This window comes from Anneissia japonica, unplaced genomic scaffold (genome assembly GCF_011630105.1).
Source record: "Anneissia japonica isolate Jap-2015-1 unplaced genomic scaffold, ASM1163010v1 scaffold284995_len508010_cov190, whole genome shotgun sequence".
Classification (NCBI taxonomy): domain Eukaryota; kingdom Metazoa; phylum Echinodermata; class Crinoidea; order Comatulida; family Comatulidae; genus Anneissia; species Anneissia japonica.
This window is the reverse complement of record NW_022730633.1, coordinates 22,517-48,561: the sequence shown is the minus strand read 5'-3', so window position 1 is coordinate 48,561 and position 26,045 is coordinate 22,517. Positions and strand designations below refer to the sequence as shown.

The window sequence follows — 26,045 nt, the reverse complement described above, 5'->3', positions numbered from 1 at the left end:
CCATTGCATGAGGGAAAAGCAGCCTTTTCCAAAGTTTGGCATCTTCGATTTTTCACAATGAATAGCATAAAGTCGTCTAATTATATAAGTAGCTTCCAGCAATGCTTTGACCCAGTCTTTGAGCATGAACCCAGATCTGCTTAGAATATTGTTCACCTCAGGTCTTCAATCATAGCCCCCTTCATAGTAATGACACATTGATCGCTGTCATGGATTTAATAGTACAGTATAACATATATTGGTGAGAAGAATCATCAAGTTTCTGAAATTGAGTCAGTGTTTCAAATCGCATATTCTAAAGTCGTATGACTTACAGAGCTTAACATTTGTTAAGTGTGGGAGTATGTATAAAAATCTGTGAAATTATCGCAAAATCAATCAGTTTGTCTTTTGATTTTTTGTGAAGTATTTCATAGTGATACCTGCTTTTTTTTTTCAATTGTTAATGGTGTTTGGACATTACAATATGAATTTGTTTTGAATGTGAAAGTTTATTTAGTGTTAAGTCATTAGCTATATTATTTTGCTCTGCATTATTTGTAATTAATTTTATTTTTGTTTTCCTATGTGTTGTTCCAGTCATTTATAGGTATTACATTACACTTTAAGATGTCTGCACAATAATTTTTCATGAGGAAACTTCACCATTTACCAAATTTTACATTTTTGAACCAGGTTTTGCCGATCTCTATTCTATTAATTACTGCTTCAGGGAATTTTGTAACAAGATTAACAGTGAGGCTCATTAGTTATGAATAGTTCATAAGAAGACTAGCACAATTAAATCAAAAACCATGTTGTAACTTCTAACATAAGCCATTGATTTTTAAAATATAAAAGCATATCTATTATGATTTTTATCTGAAATTATAGCAAAGGTAATAAAAATGCCAAATTATTTTGAACAACAGGTTTTTTAAATTTTCCAGCCTGGTTTTTAAATACCATACTGGTAATTTATTGAAAAACAGCAATGCCTGCTGTGATAATGACTCTTAAGTAGAGGTATTCTTCTTTGATGTTTAATTGGACTATTGAGATAATATTCTGGCAAAACCTGGTTCACCAACCCACCTGAATGCCCTTTTAAAGGGTTTGCTGGTAAATGAGATAGTAACAGCATGGAACTCCCATAGGCTGCATTCTTATCTACTGTATGTTATATTATTTCTGTAGGAGTTAAACTCACGTTTACTGTGGTCATCAGTGGTATTATATTTTAATGCTATTTGATTCATTCTTTTATAGACACGTTTTTTTAAAAAGTTAACCTTTTGAGCATTCTTTTGCGCTTCTCGGGTATGCAGATTCTCTTTCTTCTCCATCCTGTTTTCCTAAAATCCAAAATGATTTTAGTATTCATTATTTTCTAATTATCCTTCTTTTCCTTTCTCATTTCCACTTTCATTTTTTCTTTGTCTATTTATTAAATTTCAATCCATAGTCTTGTTTTTTTTTTCTCTTTTGTTATATTCACTATTCAGCAAGTATGATACTTTACATATAGTAGTAATCTGCGTCATTCTTCATATTTTTTCTTTGCCATCAAAGTCTGCAATGCTCTTCCTTCCAACCAATTTAAAATCAATCACTACAATCAAGTCATTCATTTAAAAAAAAAACTCTGAACACTATGGTTAAATTGCAATATTTCTACAAAAAAATAATGGAATATAATGAAACTGAATAGTATCCATCGTTATTGTTGAAAAAAACGTGTGGAGTTCTTTGGTCACGTTTGTAATAATCAGACAGCTACATTCTCTTTTTTTCCTTCAAGAACTTATATCATGCAGTAACTACCCAGTGATTCCCCAGTGATATGTATAAAATCAGTGTTTCTCATAGAGATATAATGAGAATACTAGAGCGCTAACTGCAATGTATTCGATGTTCGAAATACGCAGAGCTGTATGTGTGTACCATCCAGGATGGCTGCCATAGATTCAGCCAATCAAATTTCGCCTAAGCACTATCATTTTCATTGGCGCCCTCAATTTACACAGAAAGTTCAGTACAGGTAGTTACCCGTATGTTTGAAACTCGAGCGTTGCGGTATGGGTATAATATACCCGATTTTAATTTTTGAAAAAGATGCTCTACTTAGCCTCTTTTTGGCTACGATAGTTTAATAATTTGTTATTATCAATACTAACTATCATTAATGAAATAATAGTCAGTCAGAGGGTATGGTAATAATATGTGGCAAAGACAAGCCAAACCAGTCACTCGTCGCCAAGTCGTGTTACAGAGAAAATAGCCAAAACATGCTGGAATGTCGAATTTTTAAAAATCTATTTTATTGCGCTAAACTAACCTTTATATATCTATACTCATTCTATGCTGTTATTTTCCCCATTTTCAATGTTAAAACAACAATTTTTAAAGATTTAAAGATAGTTTCTGCATGAGAAATGCCTGAAATCATAAACTTTGAAGGCTGATTTCTCATACATTGTTCTTTAAACAGCCGTGTGATATTGTTTTGAAGAGCATTTGAATGTGTAAAAAATCTTCAGATAAAATGGTCATTGAAACGTTTTGGAAGTTCTTGGATCATGTCACAGTTGCCTAATTTACCGTATTTTTTTCCTAAATTTCAGGATTTAATTTTGGATTTGAAAATATAAATTACATAATTGTAAAGTATTCATTTATTTTATGTACTACAAATTCAATATTATACAAATGTCCCAGAGGAAACCATGGGCCGAGAGCCCCCAAAAAAATTGGGTACCTCTTAGCATAAAATAAAATTTTATAGAAAATGTAAAATGTGTACGCCATAGTAAAAATTTAAAACCATTAAAAATCTGTGTAAAAAGAAAAAAGATATCGTGTAATTCGTTAAAATGTGCTGTTAGTTTTTTGAACATTTTTTTAATCATCATATAAACTCCTCAGTCTGTCAGGAAAAGAGTTCCAGAGCCTCACTGCTTCAACATAAACAGAATTTTGAGAAAGATTTGTTCGAATGGGCACTCTATACAATTTAGTATTATCCCTGGCGGTAAAAGGAATCATCATGCTAACAAGAAATTCCCCGCCCTCCAGGAGAAAATGTGAAGCAAACAAGGCTTTGGAAACTTTTCTTATAACAGCCAGAGGATAAAGATGGTACATTCCGTATTTATCCGATAGATGTTGTTTGGTCTATCTTCATACCTCCCCAGCACCCTTCCGCCACCCCAAACAATGGCAATTCTAGTTGCAGCTTTTTTAATATGTTCCAGTTTATGGGTATACTAATCTCATATGGGTCCCATACAGAACAACAATATTCATGTTTGGCCAAAACCAAGACACTATATAAGAAAATAAAATAGTTGGCTCCCACGCCGAACAAAAACTCTTGAAACAAAACCAAGGCAGTAGATTAAATGCTGTGATTTAAAGCACATCAACTTTGAATTAAAATTAGAAAATATATTTGTTGGCAATTAAGCCAAATTAAGGTACATCACATTCCTGTGTTTTTTACATAGACCATTAATTGGCTTGTAGTCAATGATTTATAGAAATATGTCTGTGAATTGGAAATAATTGTTTTCAATTTGTGTTACATTTCACCTTATTAGCTTTGATGCTTTTAAATTACCTAGTCAGTGTTGCAATTAATCTTTGAAGTTTTTTTTTTTTCCAGAGAAAGTATGATATTGAAAATTAATTTATTCAGCATGACAGAGATAACAAAATTACACGCATAACTATAATTCATTGATATATAGGGAAGATTGGTAAGCCAGCGTAGGCACAGAGTGTATAAAATTGCTGATAGAAATTATTTAGAATTCCAAGCACACAACAAATTTCTCACCTAAGTTGTGTTTATTACAATGTAATTTTTTTTTTCTCAACAGTTTTGGTAATCCATTCCATGATGAAGCAAGTATATTGGCTCCCTTGGAGCAATGCTGTAGGTAAGTTATCAGACATTATCCATAATCGTTGCCGGTACAATACATCTACATCGTAAATGTCTTATGTATGCATTTGTACAATATTGAAATTGCCTGCGGGGCTTCAAAACTGTATTAACCAGTCGATACCATCAGTGTGTTTCTCTAAAGGTCTGTAGAGATTAATGACTAGATATCAGCGTATCATTACAATAGACTCAATAACAGTAAAACTTGTGGTTTTGTTCTGGATACCATCTCATGGTAAAAGTTAACGCGGACAAGCTATCAAAAATCTTCAGAAAAGATAAAAAATGTATTGATCCCATAAGAAATTTGTTGCTTTACATAAACATACACAATACGACAATAAAGGTATGAACGCATTCTAATATCTATAATTTTATGTACATCGTAAAAGTTCAACAATAGTTTAATTAATCCAGCATAAGGTTAAGATACAGTAGCTTATATTGACATCCTTGAGGAGTGATACATACAACCAAACTGATAATGATAAAGATGATGATGATAATGATAATGATGATAACAGGGATATTGATACAAGGTCATAGTGATTGTGACAATGAAACAACCTACCATAATTATAAGACTTTAATATTAGAGTGTATCATATTATTCAGTGAACAGAGAGAATATTTAATATTATTGTGGGAATAGATGCAGTGAATTTAAAGCACCATTGTGACACCGCTCAGGGATTCCAGTTGATGGAAATTGTGTTCACTGCAAATTACTGTTTGCTCAAGGGGCTCAAAACTCAACTTGTGAACACAAATAGAAGTATCAAATGCTTCACTTTTTTTATATTTTATTTCAGGCCGACAATACATTATACTGTCATTATCTGTTTAGGAGAGTACTCATTCGTTACACAACTTATTTCATGAAATAAGGTATAAGAATCAAATGTAAATTGCACAAATGGACTGTTCCAGAATGTCAATCAAACTTAGCTGACCAATCAGAACAGAGCCAGTAAAATGTCTCTAACACATACATACACACACACACATGTGCACAGCCACACACACACGTATTGTCCTGTCGTTTTGTTGGGACAATACCAATAACAATATCTAATCGGCAGGGGTTTGAGGATAAGTTCAATGCAGTCTGTTCCAAAATTTGAAGACAGACAGGCAATAAAATATTAGAGGGCAGCAGACATGTTTTATTAGATTAAATCTTTGATATGGTCATAAAAAAATACATATCAAACAATGGTAAACACAAAAATATGACGTGTAATCATCGTTAATTAATAAAATTTCCTGATGCCAGAAAAAGAAAAATATAAATTTTTTTTTATCATCAACAGCCTCTTGTTCATATTTTCTATGCTGTGTTTCCAATATGTTACTCCTAAAGGTTAACAATAGAAGAGGTACTACAGGAAGTATGATACTTGTGTACCTACCTTCAAATATGTGGATTTCCCGATTCATTGTGTCTTGTCTGGAAATATAGAAACATGCCTTGGAGGATTTACATTTTCTATTCCTTTCCAAATAAAAAGGTATTACAAATGAAATGAAAACAAAATATTGTAGGGTCTGGGAGACTGTTGTTAAAAGTCAACAAGCCATGGGCACCGACCTGCCAAGGTTATGGAAAAAAAATGTGTGACACTTACATGGGAAGTCTACAGTACCTCAGCCCCACCATAGTTGTGGCTGAGGTGAGAAAATTTTAAGAATATAGCACCTCTAGAATCCTAGATGGCCGAAAGTGTATGTTTAAATACTGTACTGTGGGTTACATGAACACAATCTAATTTATATTTGGCCTTTTATTATTTATATTATTCTGTATCTATCAATTGAGAAAAAAAAAAAGTAAAGAATAAAAGTAGTCAAAACCACACAGTACCCCCACACTCCCAGATCTTTACTTTCGCAGTTTGTGGAGCAGGAAAGGGCTTTCTCACTGTCCATATGTTGACAAACAGGATTGACCCTTGGTGACCTTATGAAAGTGTTATCACATCGGAGACATTGTATGTAACAATATGCTTTTTTAATGCCTTTTGTGAAAAACATGAGATCAAAAATATAACATGGATTAATCAGCATCCGTTGAAGCTGTCAGTGAGTGGGAGTGATATGTTTGAAGCGTGGAAGATTCTGGTACCAAGCGTGCACTATTCATCAAGAGTATCTCAGCTGATTATGCGGTGACTATAAAGAATGCCATTACTATAATCAAGTCATGAGGTAATGAGATGTACAATCTTCTGCATTTTATCTTTATTAGGCTAAAAATAAATTTAGTTGCCAAAGCATAGTGATATTAGGAAATGAGTGTCTGTCTTTTTTTCTTTTTTTTTAACTGTAAGCGTATAATCCATGGTAGGGTATCCAAAATTAAAACTAGAAGGAAAGTGTATCTGAAATATTTTGCTCTGTGGTCTTTATAGGGTAGGAGTGGTTTGACACAATGGTTGCGGTACTGTTTCTCAACCTTGAGGTTGGAGGTTCTTTCCCTCGCTGTACATTTCGCTTGTGTCCTTTAGGCAAGGCACTGTGTCTACGGTTGTCACCCAGGAGTACAAGTGGGTACCTGGTAGTTTCAAACACAAAATGCACTGATTACAACTGCGACATTATAGAATTCTTCCCAGGGAGCTAAATATGTGTTCTATATATGTTTGATCCAATGACCGGGGGTAATAATGTGAAGAATGTGAAGCACTTAGAGGCCTTGTTGGCATTATATGATAATTAAATGTTACTATTAAAAGTGTTATGATTTGATTATCATTTAATAAATATTGTAAAGTAGGTCTTAAAAATACCTTACATTTTTATTAATAGCAATAAGATTTGATTATTTTCCTATAAATTGTAAAGTAGATGAAAGCATTTTGATTACTCCAGAGTAATGAAAACATATGAGCATATTGTCTAAAAATAATGCATGTTACTTGAGCTGACTTTTAATCTACCTGTAATAAATTTTCCTAACCTTACCCTATGCCAGTTCCCAGTCTTTTAACACTTCCATAATAGGCAGAGATTTATATCATTTTCCGGGTTCAATGTGTTGAACAACATGAAACTCAATCTCAGCTTATTTTACAGCTGATAATACTTCTCCTACTCTTTTATAAGTTTATATTGACGGTTAAACTATAAATCACTTTTTAATTTCAAGCATTATTAAGGTGTGTAACGGATGTAATAGATAATTAGCATGCCAAAGAAATGGGCAGTTATTGTTTTTGGGTGTGTTTTTCATGTCAATGTAGGTGGTGGTGGTGGTAGTGGTTTCAATTGTTGGATGTTTCCATGGGGAATTTCAGATTGTTCCTGCCATCGGAGCACGAGGCAATAATTAAAGACCTACGAGGCATGGTTTGCGAAGGGATGTCCTACATCTCTTATCTTCCTGCGCTCCATCCCCTCATACTTTTCTTTATACAAATACCAAATCCTTTTAATACACAAGAAGTAGGCTAATCCAATAAAATGAACAAATCCATATTTTGCTAAATGAAAAAAATGGAACTATTGTATTTTTTACTTGGGTTATTTGCACATATGGTAATGATAATGTCCTGTTAGACATGTAATATCTGGGCATTATGACCATATTAGGCATGATGATGTTTATCCCATATATAGGCATGATGTTATCACATCCATATATTAATAATAATATTAGTAACATCTTAAAAGGCACTCGTATCCATCTGAGAGAGCTGCTCACAGCACCATTGCACCTGCAAAAAGCAGCGGCCTTTTCTGCATTTCTTTTATTATATTTTTTAAATGAACATGATGATTGTTTACTTCCAAATATTGGAAAATCTCATGCATTTGATTTGATAGAGCTACTAATGTAAAACTCAGTCCTCATTAAATGTGGTGGCCATGCATGAGCGATGAAACAACTCGTTAATCACATGACCTTTATAAACCCTTTAGTTATTATTTTTAAATTCTAACTTCGTATGTCATTGATAAATATCATAAAATGTAACTTAAATGTAGAAAAACATGATAAATCACACATCATTTTTGGCAAATGCATCTGTTTAGACTACAGTAGTATTGTACATTAGATACTGTCAATATTTTCTTATAGACGTGTGTAATGTCTTTTATTTATAGAGTTCGATAAGAAAACAATTTTCCATGTAGAAAGTTGACCAGAATTTGAAGAATTTTAATCTAAAAATTAGTAGACTCTTTCAGAGGTATTGATAGAAATTGATATTACTGCAAAGTATTGTAGAATATTGGGACTCTGCAATTAAGAATCGTTCACCTTTTTGTCTGATGACAGGAAGTCGTAATCTAATAATATTTGTAATATGCTTCAATGGAGGCCTAATATGTCTGGAAGAAAGGAGTGACATTGAGTGAGTCTTCTTCATGCTCGGAAGCATGTAAACCTTTAAGAAGGTAATTCTCCCGTTGGCTTAACGGATGATTAGATCTTCATGTTTTTCAGCTACGTTGCAGTCTCAAACGTGTTTATTACAAAATGGGGCACTTTCATTCAAGACATTTAAGCTTTGATGTCTCATGCGTATTATTGCTTTTGTGTGCTGTATAAAAATATGCACTTATCGCAAGGCAAATTTTAGTAGATTTTCTTCAGGTTCTACAGTTCAACCGTAAACTTAATCAACTTTATCATTCTGTCTTCTATATGACTTTAAAGCTTTTTCCTGTACAGTATACCGCTTCAACAGTTTATTTTAACTGGATAGCTAGAATCAAGTCTAAAATAGGAATGGAATTGATATATGCAGTAAAAAAAAAGGATAGTTAGTGTGAAACACCAGAAAAGAAAAGCCAAAGCATGTGTCTATCTCAACAGAATAAAGATTCAAGAAACATCTGTTAGCCAGAAGCCTGCCTCAGACATAAATAAATGGCTCAATATTGTGAGATATTCAACAATAGAGAACGTAATTGATCTTAGTATAATAGATGGCAATTCACATCTAACTGCCATATAATTTCAACAATGTGCCAAGTTAAAGTGAAGACAAATTAGGTTCCATAATTCATTCATGTACATTGTAATTTTCCATCCCAAAGGTAAATTATTCACTAATCACTTCATTATAACCACATTCACATTACAATTCTTAAATTATCTTGATGTTCATCCCAGATGTAAATTTAGTTTCTCAAGGTTTTATAAAAGAAATCTATTTTTTTTCTCTTTTTTTTTTGTATAAAAACAAACTATTTGGTTTACCTCACATTAAACATTTTTATCAATCAATATACAGTATATAGTTATATTTTTCTTTCTTTCTTTCCACCTGATTAGATTCTTTTGGCTTAAAAAATTTACCTAAATTGTTACAAACAATTTAACATCCCTATCGCATCCATATATTGTATATTACTGGAAAATTTTACTTAAAATTGCATAAAAAATAGCACTTTGATTCATTAAAAAGATGTAGAGTACAATACATATTTCATTACACTAGTGATATTTCATATGCAATGTCTGTGAAAGATTTCATATGTGCATTGAATTTTAAGGATCAGATGAAGCCATCATTCTTGGTTTGCTGTTGCTAATTTTAAGTAATAATATTCCAATAAATATGTTATTACAATATTTTAAGTCAAGATAGTGATATGCAATAATTCACATTAGGTTTGTAGTAGATATTTGCACTTTTGCACCTGATATTGATCCATAGTAATCAAACTTAGATGGATTGAACTGTAAAGTTCATACCAAGGTATTACCAGTGATGCAACCACAAAGGTAGCTATAAGTAAACTTACGCTTTTCAAGAGACAATTTTCGATGAAACAATAAATATTTAATTATGAAGCGGATATCCAGATTAACATTAAAAACAACTCATAAATTTAAGGAAAAACAAAGCATTTATTTTATCAAAAAAAGTGTTTTTGGTATATAATTTATTTACTTTTGTTTTCAGACCTTAATTCCTGAATAAAATAAAATGAAATAAAATGGTATTTATGCAAATATAAATGTGACAGATAAAAACTACAAATATGCAATAACTAAAAAATAAAAAGGAGTTTAAATGTATTGAGTTACAATAAAGTTCAATTGAATTAAATAAAGTGTTAACATCTCAAATTAATATATTTATTTTTGTTTTCTGACTTTAATTCCTGAATAAAATTAAATGAAAAAATGGTATCCATGCAAATATAAATGTGACAGATAAAAACTATAAATATACAATAACTAAAAAAAAAATGAAATGTTAATGTATTGAGTTACATTAAAGCTCAATTGAATTGAATAGAATATAAACATCTCAAAGGAAAGACAGTTATATTGTAGCTTTTAACATTGATAATAATTTAAACTCTGCATTGTCATCACAGTATATCATTTATTCATGCTAATTCAGCGGGGAGTTTGTGGTATTACCTGAAAGCAATTGGAATTTAATGTGTCTAATTCCTAAATGGCGATGACTTTTAATCAACTCTTTTAATATAACATTGCACAGTTTAGCAAAGTGCTGTATTAATTTCCACAATTTGCAAAAAGCAGAGGGTGCAAGCAAGTCTATATATTTTGCCTTTAATTTAAGACATGCTGTGTGCTGTAGTTATTTGTAACTCCTTTTCACAGAGACTAAATCACTGTCAAATATAGAAACAGACACAGATTCAAGATTTCAAGATTTATTTATTGGTCAAACACAAATAATATAAACATGGTTCAAAACTTTGGTTGATTATACATGCATTACATATTTTACATTGTCTAAATTTTGTTACTAAAATATACAACATCAAGCTACACAAACTGCACTGAAAACAACTATTGGTAAAATGTTATATGGTAGTTAATGCATGTTAAAAAAATATTAAACATTAAGAGGAGGTAAAATATTAAAAGCAGCATTTGGCTGAAGTTGTTTAAAAAAAAAACAATAAAATTTCAGATAAACTTTATTTTACCCTTTTCACAAGAAATTACACGGTCGTAATGGTGTTTTAAACACGTGATAAAAAATGTTATCGGCTCTGGAAAAACCTGCCGTTTATCGCAATGACTTTTGAACATTTTGGGGTTTTTGCAGTTTATTAAAGAAGATATATTTAAAAAGATTTCTGCAAAATATCAATCATTAAATCTAACTGAAAGGTATATTAAAATTATTTTTGAAATACAGAATATATAAAATAAACTATTGATTTTGGAGTCTGGAACCTGTTTTCTCAAAACCTACATGGCTGATATCCAATGAATTAAATATTCATAACTTTGCTAATATTCAACCAATCTCCATCACATTTTTCTTTAAGAAGAGTTTATGCAGTACCGTACTCACGCGAATAAGCGCCTGGGTGCTTAAAATATTTTGTGCACTTTCTGAGGGGCGCTTATTCAAACGGGGCGCTCATTTAAACGGGGCGCTTATGAAAACAGAGTGGAAATTAAGGGGGCGCTTATGGAAATAGATGAAAATCGAGGGGTTCTTATGGGAAATTATTAAATTCAAGAGGCACTTTTTGAATGAAAAAAGATTATATAAGGACATTACGAATGGTGGTTAGGCAGAAAAGATAATCGTCCACAGAACATGGCTCATGAAAAGAATGCGTGAATAGCAGATGCAATTAGTGGTGGTGGGTAGAGGTTAGCTTGTTGGCCATTGGCCGATGACTTTAGCAGGATGGCAGGATCATTGTATTTTTTCTTGAAAACTCAGATGATAATGTGCTAAAGGTCAGAAAAAGAAAAAGAGGAGTAGGACTAGGCATAGACAGATATGTAAAAAGAGTAAAGTTAAAAATATACTGTCTGTCCAGGGATCGGAGCTCTCATCTGTCCAAGAGAAATATCCTCATTTTGATATTGACCTAAGGAGAATGTGTTTCCACTCTGCAGCTCAAATCATGACAACAACCACAGTCCCAGGATTGATTGGATTATTGATTGCTAAAAAGAAAATCTTATGATATTATTATAAGGGGCGCTTATTCAAACGAGGCGCTTATTCACGCGATTACGGTATCTAAAGATACTAATGACGCAATTTTGAATTTTTCCTACAAATAGCAGGTTTTGCCAGAGCCGGTCACATATTTTTTATTTTATTTTTAAATACAACAATTGAATTTTAAAATTTAATTTAAATAAATCTATAATTTGTAATTCAAACTATAGAAGAATGTCTTCTAAATACAATTCACTGAACAAAGAGAATTGTACACCATTTTATCATCCATACGTAATTATATGATATTAGCACACATTAGTTCTCTATATTATATACTGTAATAATAATGCAGGACTTAATGCAGGACTTAATGCGCTATCTATCTAGCAGGCTATTCCGAGGCACAGTGACTAGATGAAAAGAAAGTATTATTTATTTTTTATTTTGATTTGCTGGAAATTTAAAAAGTAAGGTTTGAATTTAGAATTTGACCTACGTGGTCAAAATTTATTTTAATCCTACAGTACTTAATACTTTGTGATATTGGTTATACTAGAAATTATGTTTTCTAAGTCATAATGATCTAATCATTACAATTAAATATGTAATTTATTTCTTTGATCAAGAAAAAATAAATTAAAAATACAAATTATTTAAAAAACCTATTTATCAGAAACCACTTGCTTTATAAGCAGAATGAGTAGAGTATTCAGCAGTGATATTTTTTTTATTACAAGTTTTTTCGTTCCAGGAGGTTGAATTTGATTGCTTTTTTTAAAACGATATCTGAGGGTGACAGAGGCAAGGACATAATCTATAAGAAGGACCAAATTTTTGTAATTATTCCCTTACATACAGTAGAGTCGCACCATTCAAACAACGTAGGATTGCATCAACTCTCCTTGACACTAAGGTAAAGATTAATCATTCTGAGAGCCCTACTGTTCTTGTTGGTCAAATTTGGAGTTGCCTCATTTTCCCGGTAGAGGAAACATATATTCTGATACTAATAAAAAATATAAATATTGAGAGAATTTATGAAATATTCTTTAATTCTTTTTTCATTGAGTATAGGCTGTTAACAGTAAAACATGAAAACAGAGTACAATTACATTGGTAAAAGAACGTAAGAAACACTATCAGAAGAATCAATTCTAAAAACAAAATATAACATTAAACAATAATAAAATAAATCCTTAAGCAATTGATTATTGTATAGGTCTATACAATTTAAATATTTTATAAACTAGTACAAATAAATTTAAAAACAGAAATCTGCAGTACAGTTCAATTCAATCCCAGTGATAATGCAACCAATAAGGTATAAAACATACAGTATCTGAACAATCTTATGACTCTCCAAGTTTGCTGCGAGTGATGTAACTCACTGTGTGATAATAGCATTGTGAACACTTTCCAAGTGTTTCATAAATTTATCCACAACCCACTATGAGGCAATAATAATCCAGATTAGTGTTAATTTCAATACTTTAACTGACCATCATGTTGTTTACTTGTTGCTTAGCCATTCTCGTAACGAGAATATCTGGCTGTCATTGACACAATGTTCCCAAAACTATTTTGATCAACCAAACTTAGCTTCTTAGAAGAGGACCGCATTGTCATTGAGAACAGGATGCATATAAGAATATTAGCAATAGGTAGGCAGGCGGTCTTGATGTTGTTACTGGCCAATTGAATTGGGTAATTGCTAACTATCAGCTAGCAGTTGCTTTTACTAGATTTTTCCCAAGGTCAGTCGACATTCATTGTGTGCCAAAATGTTAGAAATTGTAAACCATACAGTACCAGCGAAGAAGTTCCACCCTTCTCAATTAAACAATTTTCGTCCTTTAGCACTTAATTTTGATAATTGGTAAACATTAAACCGATCCCCTACCTCAATAATTGATCCATTTTGTGTATCACGTTAATAAGAATGCTGATAATGCAAAACAAATTGAATTAAACTGCCAATGTTATTCAGCAACACACTGGTAACTGGCAGCCCCTGTATCCATCTATAATTCTTTTAAATACCAAATATTCTCAATGTCAATCTTTAATTTCATGGATCAAGAGTACGAAAGTGGGGAGTTTTAGTATCTGGCCATGTCAGTTTGTTACTGGCTTATAATCAAGGATCTATAGTTATCCTTTTTAATCAAAATGCATTTTGTTGCCTTGTGTGTGAGATGCACTTTAGCATGTTTTGCCTTAAAGTGGAATTATCATAGTGCAGCAGGAACCTGCAGTGAGAGAATAATGAAAACAAAACATTAACATTACTAATTAGTACTTAAGTGAGGTTTGTTCATGGTTATATTTTTATAATATTACAAATTGAGTGTTTTAGCACAAGAATGCTATTCCACAATCCAAGATTGTTTTCCATGTATGATCAATTATCGTACTAAGATACAGTACCGGCAAGGTGAGGAAGTAATTTGTAGCATAATTAAAGTTTTTTGTTAAAAAGAAATCTAAGTATAATTGCCAATTATCAAGTTGTAAAATTTGTGTAAATAAATTGAGATGTCATATTATTGACTCAATCTTAAATGTCAGCAAATTTATTGACCATTAAAAAGTAAAAATAACAAAATTTAAAGATTAAGCGAGAACTTACCTGTTCGATCTTCAACCTGTCTTGGCATATCTGAAATGAAATATCCCTTCTTGCAATACAAATAATTGTATAGGAAGGTAGATGGAAACTACATATCTGTTATGTGCTCTTCCATTAGGCAAAAAAAAAAAAAAAAATTGTGTTGGCCACATTTTGAGAAAATCCAAAAAATAGGTAGGTCAGTAGGAAAACTTTTTTTTTTAACAACCAAATATGTGTTTATGCCTAAAAAGTAGAAAATACACAAATAATACAACAATTTTGGATTTGCATCACATACCATCAAGCAAAATAGGCTAACCTTGGCCCCTAACCTCGCTAAGGCTATTCCAGTCTTATTTGCTCATTAAAAAAATATTGTTTGTTGTAAAAAAAAAAGGAAAAAAAAAAAACTAAAATGCAGACCCTTAATTTTGTAAAATTTTGGTCGGTCGGGCGTGGCCAACACGATAGTTTTTTTAATTTTTTGGCCTTACTATCAAATGAAAACATTGACTCTAGGGGGCACTGTTAACATATTTCTCAATCTTGCTCCTAAGCATCAGGAATCCAAAGAACAATCATCTTTAACCATTACTATCAAAATGTTTGGGGTTGGGGAGGCATATTGCCTGAAAATAAAACATGCATCATGCATAGGAACGTTGACGCCTGCAGGGTTCTGGTTAACCAATACTATCAAAATGTTAACATTGATATGGACTTAGAGGGCACTGTTAACATATTTCTCAATCTTCCTCCCAAGCATCATTACTATCAAAATGTTAACATTGATATGGATTAGAGGGCACTGTTAACATATTTCTCAATCTTCCTCCCAAGTGTCAGGAATCCAAAGAACAATAATTTTATATACCTGTATGTTTTCTATAAAGGTGCTTGGATCTTGGGTTTTGAACCTCAACAGGGTACATTTTTGTACCCTGTTGAGGTAACAAGGAACAAGTGGAAATAATACTTTTTAGTGGCAGATACAGGTAGTCTTAATAGAGGTTGCCCAGGATGGACTTTCACAAATGGAGGGTCTATACCATCTATCAGCCTCATTGTAGGTGGCACTCTCTAGAATTTGAATACAATTTTTCTTTTTAGTAAGAAAGTTTTCTATAAATTTTTTTTTTCTTTTATGATTTTGAAAAATGTATGGGAGGAGGCCCACAATGGCTGGGCACCCTCCTCCCCCACCCCCACTTGAATCTGCCACTGCTTTTGAGACTAAACCAAACCCCCTTCAAATGTGCCAAGTCAATTCAACCATTTTCAATTCTAATGTGGATTTTTTGACAAACTCTTTTTTGGGAACAGTACCACAAGCGACGACAGTTGAATGGCACCATATAAATAAACAATTGATTGATTGATTGATAATTGATCTTGTATTGTGATTGATTATATATTCACAATGCTGATTAATTATAGATTTGCAATGAAATTAATTATACTAGGTTTGCAGTGGTGATATTTAAAGTTGTCTTTGTCCCAATAAAGTATGTAGGCCTATCTGATATGGGATATCAATCCATAATCTGTACCCTGTTATTCATACTTTGTTTATGTTATCTTGTGCATCCAATTAAAAAAAAAACATTTTCAAAAACAAGAATTTTTATCATTCACTTGAATCATGAAATGTGCAGTTGTTTTAATTGTTTTTATAACTGGTACATTTATTTTATATCATAAATGTAGCCTATTTTATTTGCTTTGAACATTTATTACAAAAATTATAAAGGTTTTATGTCACTGTTTTAAAGTTGTATGAGTAGAGTACATAAACAAAAACCTCTATTAAGCAAACAATTTCACAATTTCATATGTCTCACATGAGTAACTTTGGTATGGAGATACACTTCTACAAGATTGTAATAAAAAAATTTTACACTTCTACTGGTGATAATTCAAGATTGTAATAAAAATTTTACACTTCTACTGGTGATAATTCAAGATTGTAATAAAAAATTTTACACTTCTACTGGTGATAATTCAAGATAGTAATAAAAATTTTTGTTTAGTGTCCCTAAATATTGGTACAGTACCATTATTTAGGGAATACCCTATTAAAGGGGTTGTCTCCAATAGGGATTGTAAATGAATTGCATTGGTACAGTATATCGTACTGTAGATTACTAATACCTGTTGATATTTACAGCATTAATACTGCATAATTACTTTATTAATTGTAGATTGAGGCAGTCAACATGGGACAGGCTACAGGAACTTAAAGATGGAGAACTAAGTCAGGTGATGGAAGCTGTATTATCACATGACCCAATTAGTCCTGTTTTAACGGATCTTCATCTTCAGGCTATGGACCGTAGACTGCAAAGCATTCTAGAAACAGTTGAAAATTGTTTCAAAAAAGAAAGCATAGAGAATGTTTTATATTGAAAAAAGCATTAAAAGAAAGTAAATGGAGATAAATAAGAGGTACAGTAGAGCTTCTCTTTGGAGGAGACACCATTTTTTTTTGCTGTAAACTGAGAGAAAACATCTTTTCACACTAAGCAAACCCCTGTTGAGGGGGTAAACTGTGATTAAATTGAGAATTATTTGAGAAAAAAAGTTGTGTATATAGAAGAATATAATTTTTGTGGAAAGTATGTGGAGAATCTGTTTGACTATAATTAAAGGTGGGAGCTAGATATACTGCCTGTCTTGAATTAGAAAAAAAATGAAATTCAGTATTTGAATTGCCTTGTGTAAGTGGCGTATCTATGGGTGGTTGGTGCACGTCCCCTTAAAAGAATGTTACGCCATACCTTTTCTCCACCTTCACCTAAATGAATTTCCCATAAAAAAATTTTTAAAAAATCGCCCTGTAAAAGAAAGTTACGCAATACCTTTCCCCACCTGTCACCTAAGTAAATTTGCTAAGCAAAAAATATGCGCCCTTAAAAGTATGTTACGCTATACCTTCCCCCACCTGTAACCTAAATAAATTTGCTAAGCAAAAAAAAAAAAAAATAGTAGTGAAGTAATGAAATTCTCCTTATATCACCTTATTTTGCCAGATATTGCCTCCTCACTTATAATCATCAAGCCACACCCCAACTTAAATTTCACACCCCATCAGCCCCACCCCTTCATGTCAACTGCTACTTGCCAAGGAAACCCCTTCATGTCAACTGCTACTTGCCAAGGAAAACATTTTCTTGTTAATTTTTTCAATTGAAAGCAAGTGACTTAAAAATTACCATATATTCTTGCATATTAGACAAGGCTTAAAATAGCAAATTACAATCGGAAAAACAGGGGGTCATCTTATATGCGCAATTTTAAATAAAGATTTTGAATGAACATAAAAGCCCATAAAATGGTATTATTTGGAAAATGAGCCATATATTTGGCTCCGATTTTAGCCAGCTAGATGCAGTAACAAGATCATAATGAGCAGTAAAAAGTAGGAATTACGACGGTGAAACTGGGATTGTCATATACGCCCGATATACAAAAATCGTCCAAAAATCTTCTCGAACTCAGGGTCATCCTATATCGCCTAATATGCAACAATATACGTTACAAATTCAAATATTAAATTCTATTTTTCAAATATTTTTGTCATCTAAAACACACACACAATATGTATTTATGTAATTTCATTTTTCATTCAATTTATTTATTCACCAAAGATAGAATACATAATAAAGTAACTATAATCAGGGGTACATTAGGTTAAGCAAAAATTCATTATAATTTTGAGGGGTCAGCTGCCCCTCGTTTGCATTAATAATGCGGTATAAATTAAATTTCTGCATAAAATTTTACCCCAATATTTATTATTGGAAGGAAATATAGTCAGTTTATTTTTCTAATATTTATAGTTATATTTTTCTGATTGTATACTTATATTTATATAATTAATGTCAATCATTTTCCTCATTTATTTAGAAAGCATGGTTTAACATGGTTAAGGGCTTAGGCTTTGGAGTAAATTATTTCCTTGGTTTGAAATCTAAAAATGACATGATCTTCAGTTGAGTCCTTTACTCTAGTTCCACACCCTTCAGATGGAATGTTAAGCCATTGCTCAAATAGAATTTTTACAACTTTTAAGGCATCCTTTTATTGACATGTGGTTGCTGTTTGATGTGGTGTTTGAAATTAAGAAAATAGATTAAAAAATGGTCCAATATTTATAATTGCTCTGTGCATGAATACTGTTGTATACACAGAATAGAGTAAAGAATTGTATCCCAGCATTGTGACCAAATACATGGCAATACAATCATGTTTGTATATGTGTAGATGTTTGTAATACACTTTCTTTTTATAAGAATACATTAACACTGAGGCTAAAATAGCATAAGAACAAGTTGAGGCTGAGGTACAGTAAAATGTCAAATTGTGTTTTTATTTATTTATTTTTTAATAGAAAAACCAACAAATCTTATCCGTACCCTATATGCAGTAGACTTAAATACCCTCTATATACAGTACAGTAATATACAACTGTATAATAATGATTTTGTATGTTTGAAACATAATAAATAAGACCAAAATAACAATATTTTGAGCCTGAAATTGGCAAAAAAAAATAAGAAAACTGAGCCTGGACACTACATAATTTTACTGGTTCTTATAAAAAAAAGTGTATGTTTGGATTGCCACTGACATGCAATGCTTGGTAACCCTTGAAAAATACATTGACAAATACATTGACAATTAAATAGAAATAAGAATGTAGTTTTGTGATTAGAAAAACAAATTTTATGTAAGAATTTTACTGCATCAAATCCCATTTTTATTTATATTTTATTTTATCAGTTTAGGTACACGAGCCATGAACGACAATAGTGAAATCAGTGGCAATCTCTTTCATTAGACAACATAATATGATGCTCTCATCATAAACTCATTATGAGGCTTAAAAAAGAGGAGTTTGTTGGTCATGAGAAAAAAATCCAAATTATAGGTTTTATCTACATTCCATTTGGACAAAGGATGTAGAACAGCCTTTCAATAAACAGAGTAGTGTCCACACAGCTTTCAACTTAAAATGTGGAAATGCATACTATGTTCAAAGACAAAAATCATAAATGTATTATATATAAAATTATTGCTCCCTCATAAAACACTGATGTAAATAATTGCTTTAATGAGAAACTTTAAAACCTGATGTCATTATTCAGCTCTTATCACAGAGACTGGCTGTATATTTTGAATTTAGAAGGTTTGAGTTTTAATTCAAGCACTCACTACGTGATACGACCGTCCTACGACGAATCCAACTCCGCTCCCTGTGAGCGGTACCGTAGACTAAACTTTGTCTTAATCAGTGAAAATGCTGAAGAATAATTTGATTTTGGCACCATTGGCGTTCCATATTAATTATTTGCATGGCGTTCCATAGTATACTTTTTCTGGGATCTCTAATTCGTATCAAAAAGTTGGTGGCACTTTCCGAAGTGTGCTAATATTACGAAAAATCAATAATTTATAGACTTTTGGCAAGTCTAGCGGTACCGGTACGCGTGACTGCTGATTGTTGGTGGCAGTGTGTAAACGATTGTGACAGAGCCGTAGATAGAGTGGCCAACTCGGTTTCACGGGATTCTGCTATATACGCACGTGTGATTGCGTGGATCGCAATCACATGACTTACACCGGCTATGTTGTCACCAAAACAAAACATTGGCGAGCCACAAACAAACGCGATAGGATATATTAAAATCCCATAATTGAATTGTCCTCATGAACAGAATAATAAAAGAAAGTTTATGCAACATCAGTGTTATAAAGCTAATACGCGCGCACGCTGTTTGGTAACAACATGGCACCATGCGCCAAGTTGGCCAGACTCTCTATCTACGGCCGGCTCTGGATTGTGAGTAAAAACGATCGGTTGCGCACGTGTCGTGGTGCTGCGTTCTACATAGAATCGCTCAGGTCTTTTCGTATAGTCGTTCTTTTTTGCCATTAATTATTATCATGCTTTATTTCTCATGTTTTTTATAGTTCTTTTTACGACTGATAATAGAATTGTTTACACAAATTTTAACTTATTTTGGAGACGGTTTTTACTTTATTATAATAGGTCTAATTAAGGAAGTTTCGCAAGCTAACGATAACGAATACGGTTACGTCATATTTTGTTTTATCCTATCTATCCCATAGAGTAGCATATCTGTCACAACGTACGCTATTCATGACTTTTAAATGAATCAACGATTATTGTAAAGAATGTTTTAGGCACAATGGAGATAACGTGTTCGTTATCGTTTTCGTAAATTGGAAAATCTCCCTATTAAATGTCTTGCTTTTTGTAACTCAACCTTTATCTCACCTACAAGTTTTAGTCTATTGCAGGACTTTGTATAGGCCTATAAAGCTTTTATTCTGGTGCTAATTTAATACCCTAATAATGGGAATAGAAGAATAAATTAACAACTTCTAATATAAAAAATATGGCATAGAAAACGCCTTAAAATTAATTAAAGCATTGATAATTACTTCTTTAAGAGGATTACATAAGTTACATACTTGCAATGAGCAAGTAGAGGTCAAAGGAATTCATTTTTATCACCATCTGACTTAAGGGTGTTTGCAGAATACAGAAATGAGTATTGATTAATTATGCCACAGACCCTATATGGGGTCTGTGCTTCATAGCAATCCTAAATCTAATCGACAGGTCTGGCCTTGAACTATTCTTATGTATTTCTTTCTGTTCGTGTGTGTGTGTGTGTGTGTGTGTGTGTGTGTGTGTGTGTGTGTGTGTGTGTGTGTGCGTACGTACCTGTGTGTAGAACAGGTTTGTAAACACAAAAACTTCAGAACTGTGACATGTTGGTACCAAATTGATTATTCTCTCATTTTGTCTTGTGTGAATATTTAACTCGTACGAGATAAAAACAATACCCTACCCCCACCAAATGTTGTAAGATATGGTTTCGTTTTTGTCAGAGCCTTAGGATGCAGTAGCTGCGCCAGGATTTTCTCCGAGGGTTAAGGGATGTCTCCCACGGGCTGATGGATGTTCCCGACGGGAAGGCCGATTTCCTCGGACGACTGCATAAGTAGGCAAACATATGTAATCACGGTCTTCGAAGAAGTCTGGTTTTGTTTTTTGAAGTATTTTTGAAGCTTGTTTCTTTAACCCATCGTAGATAGTACCGTACCGTACTTTTAAACAAAGTTATAATTATAATTTTACGGGGTTAATCGAAGAGAAAGCCTTTTAGTGTTTTACTGTTGTATGCTTAGATTGTATGCAATTAACATAAAAACATCAATAAACATTAAACGTAGACGATTTCATTTCTTAAGTAGCGTTCTAATGCTGCCTGAGTTGTTTCATTTTACAAGCCATTTTATTACCAAGAGTAATTTGATGAATTCTGTTCAGGAATAATTGTATATTGTCAGATCATGTGAATATTATGTTGTAAATGTCCATTATGGTTTAAGTTTCACATCTGTAGTTGTAGATGCTGTGTAAACATGAGCTATGTTTTATGTCTAATGATGGTGCTATAATTGATGTAATATGATGATTATGAGTTTAATCAATGCATCATAATGGTCTATTTTGTTTGAATATGAAAAGTGTTAATATTATCTGTTGCAATAAAACAAATTACTTATGAGGTATCAGATGTCAAAACAATGTCTCAACATTGTGAATTGTATAATGCTAAGGGTGAAGTAAGATAAGTTACTTGAAACTTTGGTCTCAATCAGAAGGATGATATGCAAAAATGTTGGTAATTTAAGTGATTATTATTATTACTATTACTTATTATTATTTGCTTTTCCATCGTTAGCAGAAAATGCCATTATTTTGTTCTATGAGAATGCCATTTCTATGTATTCAGAGATGGCATATTCTTAAAATGTCCACTTGAAGTCAAAGTTTCCTAATGCTATTTTTTAAAATGTCAAGATTATTCTAAAATAAACATTTGCTTTTCCATTGTTAGATAATTTGCATGTGGATGGTGGGTTCGAGAGTTTCGGGATCTGGATCAATTATCATCAACGCCCCTAAAAGGAGCACAATTTCATGCAAACCTATTTGAAGTCAAATTTCGTTCATTGCATAAATTTGACGACCGTGATTACTTCAATTTCAGCATACATTTGAAATAAATACTTCCTTCCCAATTATTTGCTCATACATTCCTTTAGATCCGGTAACGCGGATGAATATTGAGCTGCCGTCTGTCGTTCAAAAACATATTTCTTCACAATTCATAATAGATCATCATTCGTTTAATTAATTTTCTATAATAATAACTATAATAATGGTTAACATATACCGTAACGATAGAGAAATTAAACAGTCTCTGAAAATCCGCCTTCTTTGGAGAACTGTTATAGTTGAGCCCGAGCGAGGGCGGCGCCATCTTTGTTGTTGTTATAGAAAAGCTATGTGATTGCAACGTAAGGGGATTTCGTGCAAATCAGGAATTATCACATGTGCATAGCAAAAGAGGTTAATTTCACGTTTTGAAAGCTAAACTTAATATCGTTTTTCTTGAATACACCGAAGGTACCTCAGACATCCTTATACAATCGTTTTTATTCTTGTCAGTCTATCGTGAGTTACAAAAAACACGTTTTTAGGGGGTGGTGGGGGGGGGAAGGTAAATATTTCAAGTCGGCGATTTAGCCTGACACAAGGCTGACTAAAAAAATCGGCCTGTGGAGGTATCATTTTAGTTGAGGTTCGCGTAATTTAGTCGTAGTTCCAATCGAAGTTCGTTTTAAGAATACGAAATGACGTAATTTTTTAGTTTTAGCTCGAACTACGACTAAAGTTCGTTTTAAGAATACCGGGGTAAGTCGTAGTGCTAGTCAAAGTTCGTTTAAGAACACGAAATGACGTAATATTCAAGTTTTAGCTCGAACTACGACTGAAGTTCGTTATAAGAATACCGGGGTATAGCCCGCGATTGGTCTTCCAAAGTTCTGTAGGAACACCTCGCGTTTCAGTTCAGTGTCAAATTAGGACAAATCAACTTCATTTATTAACCAGAATTCCAGGTTTTCCCCGACGAAGAAAGTGGGCGTGGTCGGCCGTTGCTCAAAATCTCTCGAAAGAAATTCATGGGGGAGAAGTCCCCGAAAATATGACAATTTATGAGTTTAAAGGCTTATTTAATCGTTTTTTAGTCTACTAATACGTAGAATATACATATACATTTTTTTCTCCCCGACGTACCGTATACATTATGGAGAGAGACCTCTCTCTTAACAACGAAACTACTCAACATCTAAAATTGTTACTCAGGAGTCTTTGAATGAGAGGTGATATTTTTTCCTGTTTTCGTCATTTCTTCTTTTGCTGTTCTGCGCTTTCTTTGTATGCTTTGTTATATTTTATTCTGTTGTGCTCTCATTTTTGGAGGTTTTGGAATAAAGTGGAATTTGAATTATTGTCTTGTTTGTTTGTTGTTTTTTTTTTTTTTTTTTTTTTATGTTGTTATTTCACAATGTTAATTTCATCAAGTATGTTTTTGACCAAGTAATACATTTAATTGAATATTATACTATACAATACAGTACTCTCTTTATTATCCAAAACAAAATATTTTTTACAATGAAAACGAATAAATTATTGTTAGATAAAAAGAGGTTGAAAGGAGGCAACTACATGCCTATTTGGTTCAATATCCTATAAAAACAAATTAATATATAATTTACGGTTCATTAATAGTAAAATAGAAATTATAATAATTAAGTTACAACCTTTTATTGTAATAAAAATTCTTGAATTTGGTTTTGAAAGAGTTTCTATTTTTTATTTTGCCGAATGTGCATTGGTATTTCATTCCATATGTTGGATTTTCCGGATGTAGTAGCTGCCTTCGGCCAATATATTGTAGATTTCCCTTTGTATTTTGCCTAGTTTCATGTGGATGTATGGTTGTGATAAGTGTAAGATATTCATTTAAATCTTGAGGCTTTTTTTTAATGAATCAAACAAAATAAACGGATACATAATTTGTGTAACTTAACAACATTTAACAAATTCAATTTCTTAAACGAAGGTAGAGAATGAGTCAAATCACTAAATGTTGTTGCTCTTGCTGCCATTTTTGGAGTACAGTAGGATAGAATGTGAAAATGGACAAGTGCGACCCCTGACCCCTAACTCATACGTGATATGTGGTTGTATAAATGATTGGTATATTAATATAAGAATATTTTGTGGGAATATATGCCTTACCTTGAATATAATTCCAGCTTTCTGTTTAACTATGGACTTACTTTCTCAATAATGACTTCCGAAGTTAAGTGTTTTTGTCCATGGTTAGTCCAATAAAAACAGCTTCTGATACATCCTCGATGTGTTCATTATTGAGGACAATATCCCCATCTGCAGTAATTGGTTTTTTTAAAAATATATAATGAAATTAATTGTGTTTGTCGAATTAATAGTTATCTTGTTTTGCACCAATATAAAACTTCATTTAACTGAAAAGATACTTCGTCAAAGTTGATTTATTAATTATGTGTGAAAAAGATTTGCATTGTCTGCAAATAATCTGAAATTTAAAAAGATGGAAGAATTCGGAATATCATAAATAAAAAAAAGGACTGGGGCCTATCACAAAACACTAAGGTACACCGTGTGTTGTGCTTCTTTCAGGTTGTATTTGTCAGATAACTTTTAATCCAGTTCGAACAAATTCTTCTCACTCAATAGTGTTGCAGTTTTTCAATTAAAATAATGCGGTCGATTCTGTCGAAGGCTTTTGCCATATCATAAAAATGCAAATAGGGATTTGTTTTGCCGTCATCAATGTTCTTAACGATTGAATTTAGTAGATTTACAAGTGATAATTTTGTGCTAAAATTTAGACCCCTATTGGTGATTATACAGAATTATTATTATTGATTATGTACCCTATCAACCGATTGCCTTTCCTTATGACTTATAGAATAAATTCGTGGCCAAAGAGGATCCTTTACGGATTAGAATTCATAACAAACCGTCAATGGCTTAGTGGGTTAAGGCCTCTGCATAGACAACAGAAGGTCCCGCGTTCGAATCCCGGTGGGCACCTATTTTTTCACGCTCGCAGATTTCTTTTTATCATTCAAAAAATTTACTTAACTTTCGATTATTGCAGCAGCCTATATATATATATATATATATATATATATATATATATAAAACATGAAGAGGAGTCCACGTGTGTTCATATGGATAATAAAGAAGAAAGAAAAACAGGAAACGGAGTAGACTTTAGAACACTATTTTATTACAACATGAATATTTCGACCTGACCTCAGGTCCTCTTCAGCATGACATATATATATATATATATATATATATATACTGTATATTGTATGAATCAAATATATAGTAGTAGAGTGAATGTAGCTTTTAAAAAATAAAGTTCGCTCTGCTATGTGATAATAATATCGTACGGGCCCCTGTGATATAAGCGGTATGACGCTCACCGAAATAGCGAGAAATTGCGGGTTCAATTTCCACCAGAGGCCTCTTTTTCCACACAACTAAAAAGGAGAAACTTTTGTTGTTGATCTGTTTGATATGATTTATACATCATGTTCCTATATATTTAAACACTGTATTATCTGTTTGATTTATACATTATCTTTGTTT

The 26,045-nt window shown here is 32.3% G+C and overlaps 1 protein-coding gene across 1 annotated transcript in view; it reads left to right on the top strand.

Annotated features, from left to right (window-relative positions):
- Positions 1-25,033, top strand: part of LOC117114973 (glycosaminoglycan xylosylkinase-like) — a 44,030-nt gene extending 18,997 nt beyond the window's left edge. Inside the window, exons 5-6 of the mRNA XM_033258602.1 lie at positions 3,861-3,920; positions 16,651-25,033. Of these exons, the coding sequence (XP_033114493.1) occupies positions 3,861-3,920; positions 16,651-16,855 (265 nt within the window). The 3' untranslated portion in view covers positions 16,856-25,033. The remainder of the gene's footprint in view (positions 1-3,860; positions 3,921-16,650) is intronic.
- Positions 25,034-26,045: the final 1,012 nt, after the last annotated feature.